Source organism: Otolemur garnettii, unplaced genomic scaffold (genome assembly GCF_000181295.1).
Source record: "Otolemur garnettii isolate 467f Iridium unplaced genomic scaffold, OtoGar3 scaffold00113, whole genome shotgun sequence".
NCBI classification, from domain to species: domain Eukaryota; kingdom Metazoa; phylum Chordata; class Mammalia; order Primates; family Galagidae; genus Otolemur; species Otolemur garnettii.
Window position 1 is genome coordinate 6,130,577 of NW_003852508.1, and position 4,420 is coordinate 6,134,996.

At 35.6% G+C, this 4,420-nt stretch overlaps 1 protein-coding gene and 1 pseudogene across 2 annotated transcripts in view; one reads left to right on the plus strand and one right to left on the minus strand.

The window, feature by feature from the left end:
* Window positions 1-814: 814 nt before the first annotated feature.
* The window catches only part of XKR9 (XK related 9), a 64,721-nt gene continuing 61,115 nt past the window's right edge, over window positions 815-4,420 (plus strand). The window contains exon 1 of the mRNA XM_012809821.2: window positions 815-1,124. Coding sequence (XP_012665275.1) covers window positions 853-1,124 — 272 coding nt within the window. The 5' untranslated portion in view covers window positions 815-852. The remainder of the gene's footprint in view (window positions 1,125-4,420) is intronic.
* Window positions 1,196-4,420, minus strand: part of LOC100950137 — a 51,060-nt pseudogene continuing 47,835 nt past the window's right edge. The window contains exon 2 of the transcript XR_001161582.1: window positions 1,196-1,275. The product of XR_001161582.1 is annotated as a dnaJ homolog subfamily C member 8 pseudogene (transcript). The remainder of the gene's footprint in view (window positions 1,276-4,420) is intronic.

Below are 4,420 nucleotides of genomic sequence, written 5' to 3' on the forward strand. Positions count from 1 at the left end.
AATACATTTTGGAGATCTTTTGAAATGACAATAACAAAGCTACTTCATTCTTTTGAAAGGTTGCATGGTGTGTCCTTTAGTATAGATGTACCATTATGTACCATAATTTATTAACCTACGTAGTTTTAAATATTTTGTTCTTATAAAGAAGGCTCTGCAAAAGAATATCCGTGTACAGTTGTGGCTATTTCTCTCGGGTAGAATCTTAGATGAAATTATTGGATCAAAAGCGTATTAAAAATGTTTTACAGCTAAAACATGTATTTTAGTAGTTTTATAATAATCTACCTTTATTTACTTTACCATTTCCTTACCTTGGTACATTTAGTTGTTTGTAAAATTTTTTTGTCAGTATAAATGGCCCTGGGATAAATATCTCTGTGAATAGGTTAAGTTTTTAGAAGATAGTCTGAGAGAAAGTTGTCAACTAATAAGTATGCTTCTAGGATTTTGCTTTCCCAAAGCTATTTTAAGAACTATATTTAGTGGTAATATGTTATTTTTAAAAATGTAGAGCTTTAATAACATCATGGCCCAGGGTTTTTAATATAGTCAACTTTAGGAACTTAAATTTATGTTTCATTTTAGGTCTTGTCAGCTGTAATGAAGATGATTGTGAAACAGAAGATTGAATAAAGCCTATAACTTTGAACTGGATTAGAGATTTAGAAAAGAAAGCTAAAATTAGTCGCTTTGGTTTTAGTGTTCCAATTTTATAATATTTATTCTTTCTTCTAAGTAGTTGTAGGGAGTGGACATTAAAATACACTAATATTTGTCCTGGCATATTTTTTTCTTTTTGTATGAGAGAAGAAAGTTGAGAGAAGAAAGTAAAAGCTGCAGTGATTCGTAATGAAATATACTAAACGCAATTTTATGATGTCAGTTCTTGGCATTATAATCTATATAACTGACTTAATTGTGGACATATGGGTATCTGTCAAGTTTTTCCATGAAGGACAATATGTCTTTGGCATATTAGCCTTAAGCTTTATGCTTTTTGGAACACTTGTGGTCCAGTGTTTTAGTTATTCTTGGTTCAGGGCTGATTTAAAGAAAGCAGGCCAAGAAAGTCAGCATTGTTTTCTTCTACTTCATTGCTTGCAAGGAGGAATTTTTACAAGGTAAGCATACATGTTTCATCATTAGCACTGTCTTGTATCCAAATAGAAACTGCTTTTTTATATCTTTGTAGTCAGATGTACAAAGGTCCCCTGCTTGCATGTAGCCCAAAGGTTACTTGCTCCTCAACAGTGGTGCTTGGATGAGTCATTGCTGGGTTGTCAGAACTTTAGAGGATCATTAATAGAGTATTTTAATTTACCTCATTAGGTTACTTTTTTCTCATATGTACTCAGTTTTTACAGAAAGGAAAAAGACTTATTTCTATGTCTCGTGGAATGTTTATCTTCTGTGTATATGCTAAGCCTGATTGTGCATATATAGCTTACCACTTGCAGCTCTGAGAGAGCTCTTAATTTTTGAAGTTACTTATACCACTGGTATAACTAAAGGTGATTTTTACTGCAATAATGCAATAGCCACGTGGTTAGCTAGATACAGAGTCATAGAATTGAAAACAACCTTAATCATTTTGTTTAAAACCTTATTTTATATGTACAGAAACTGGAATCTAAATAGGTCGTGAGAATTCTGATTCTTTTTTTTTGAGACAGAGCCTCAAGCTGTTGCCCTGGGTAGAGTGCTGTGGCATCATAGCTCACAGCAGCCTCCAACTCTTGGCTCAACTGATTATCCTGCCTCTGCCTCCCAAGTAGCGGGGACTACAGGCTCCTGCCACAATGCCCAGCTATTTTTTGGTTGCAGCCGTCATTGCTGTTTGGCGGGCCCGGGCTGGATTTGAACCCACCACCTTAGGTGTATGTGGCTGGTGCCTTAGCTACTTGAGCCACAGGTGCCGAGCCTGATTCTTTATATATTTAATTTCATATGACCTCTTGATTATTACCCTAATGAATTTCATTCTATGAAAAGGAATATATAGTTTAACAGTACAGGAAAAAAAAAGTGAAAGGCTACTGTTAAAAGAGGATAATAAACTATTTTTTACAATTAGTTTCTTTTTTTTGAGACAGAGTTTCATTATGTCACCCTTGGTAGAGTACTGTGGCGTCACAGTTCACAGCAACCTCAAACTCTTGGGCTCAAGTGATTCTCTTACCTCAGCCTCCCAAGTAGCTGGGACTATAGGCACTTGCCACAATGACTATTTCTTGTTGCAGTTGTCATTGTTGGTTAGCTGTTTCCAGCCAGGTTCAAACCTGCCAATTTTGGTGTATGTGGCTGTTGCCACAACCACTGTGCTATGGGCGCCGAGCTACAATTAGATTTTGAACGCAGGATTTTAACAGCTTACATAGAGGTTAATTCCTTCCTTCCCTTCCTCCCTTCCTTCGTTCCTTTTACTTTTTCTTTCTCTTCCTTCTTTCTTTCTTTTGACTCACTCTATTGCCTAAGTTAGAGTGCCATGGACTTAGCCTAGCTCACAGCAACCTCAAGCTCCTGGGCTTAAATGGTCTTCCTGCCTCACTCCCAAGTAGCTGGGAATACAGGTGTGCTTCATGATGCCTGGCTAGTTTTTCTATTTTTACTGGAGATGGGGGTTTCTTGATTTTTTCAGGCTAGTCTTGAAGTCTTGACCTCAAGCAGTCCTCCTGCTTTGGCATCTCAGAGTGCAAGGGTTTTAAGTATGAGCCACCATGTCTGGCCATAGAGGTTAATTTCTGGTTCTATCCAGTTGAAAAGTAACAAATTGGCTTGGCATCCATAGCACAGTGGTTATGGTGCCAGCCACATACACCGAAGCTGGTGGGTTTGAACCTCACCCGGGGCCAGCTAAACAACAATGACAACTGCAGCAAAAAATAGTCAAGTGTTGTGGCGGGCACCTGTAGTACCAGCTACTTGGGAGGCTAGAGAATCACTTAAGCCCAAGAGTTTGAGGTTGCTGTGAGCTATGATGTCACTGCATTTTACTGAAGGTGACATAGACTGTCTCAAAAAAAAAAAAAGCAACAAATTTATGGCCCTTAGCTGAAAATATTAAGAAAAATTTTAGCTTTTCATATATTAATAAATAATAATGCCATTATATTTGTGTGGAGATTTATAGTTTTCAAAGTATTTTCATATATTTTGTCTTTTTAAAGCTTGAGTTATTAAGGGTTTAATATGTAAGAAAAACAGAATATGTAATGAGAAAAAGTTTACAGGTTTTAGAAAAGCTTACTTTAGTTGTTGGTATTGGAAGTCAGTTTTGGAATAGTACATTTTATTTCTAAATTAGATGAAAACGTTTAAAGAAGTGGAGTAAACGTTAATGTTGGTAAGTTAAGTGTGTATGTAATATATAAGATTTAATGAGTATTCTATTTGAGCAACAATGAAAATTATGCAATTGTAATATCTGAAGGAGGGTAAAAATTAGTTTTGCACTGAGCTTAGAACTTTGTTAAATTCTCTGTTATTTGTCATTCTATTAATGGAAAATTTTCATATCTACAAAACTATTTTCATTGGTGTTGCAAATGATGACTTCAAGGTACTCTAAGACATTGTGTCATAAAAGGCAGAATTTTCTTGATTTTTCTGTCTGTTAATATACCTAGTAATTTTTTCACTGAATAACACACTGTGTGTAAAAGATGATAGAGTCTTCAAATGATGCTATTTTTCTTTTTCTCTGGAAGGCATTTAGAATAAGGTTAAGTGTACTTTTGTTTGCCTCTGTAACCTTTTGTTCTTCTGTACAACCTCCAGGGTTCTGAGAGCCTTGTGTGGTCATTCTAACACCCACAGGTTCCCAATACTAATCATTACCTCCTTGGTACTGCAAGACTGCCAAAAACACTGCTTTGCCTTTCCAAGACTTTCTGCTTAGCTTTTAGCCTCTATAGTTATAGTTATAGTTATAGTTTTGAAATCTGGCAAGTATCTTGTAGGAAAAACTGGCTGAGTTTGTGGTCCCTGAGCCTACAGTCCTATCATCAGACCTCTAAAACTTATGTTAGTTTCTCTGTTTCCTAACAACAGCCTGGGAAATACTCAGATTTTCAATCTTTTGTCCTCAGAAAGAGAATCAGCAAATATTCCCAGGAAAGAAACATCTGTAGAACATCAGCTTAGTTTCTAGTCTATCTAGTTGTTTTGACAGGAGCATAGGTCTGTTCCAATATTCTGAGCCTTACCTAGAAATGTAATCAATAATGTGACACTCTTAAATTATCTCTCAAGTATAAGGCATATTATTAACATCAATAATGTAAAGACCTTGAAACATTGAATTTCATTTAACCATGTTTCCAACTTATACATTAATTTTGCTGGCATTTTAATTCTTGTGTTTAATCTCACTAGATAATATAATTCTTTTTTTTTTTTTGAGACAGAGTCTTGGCTC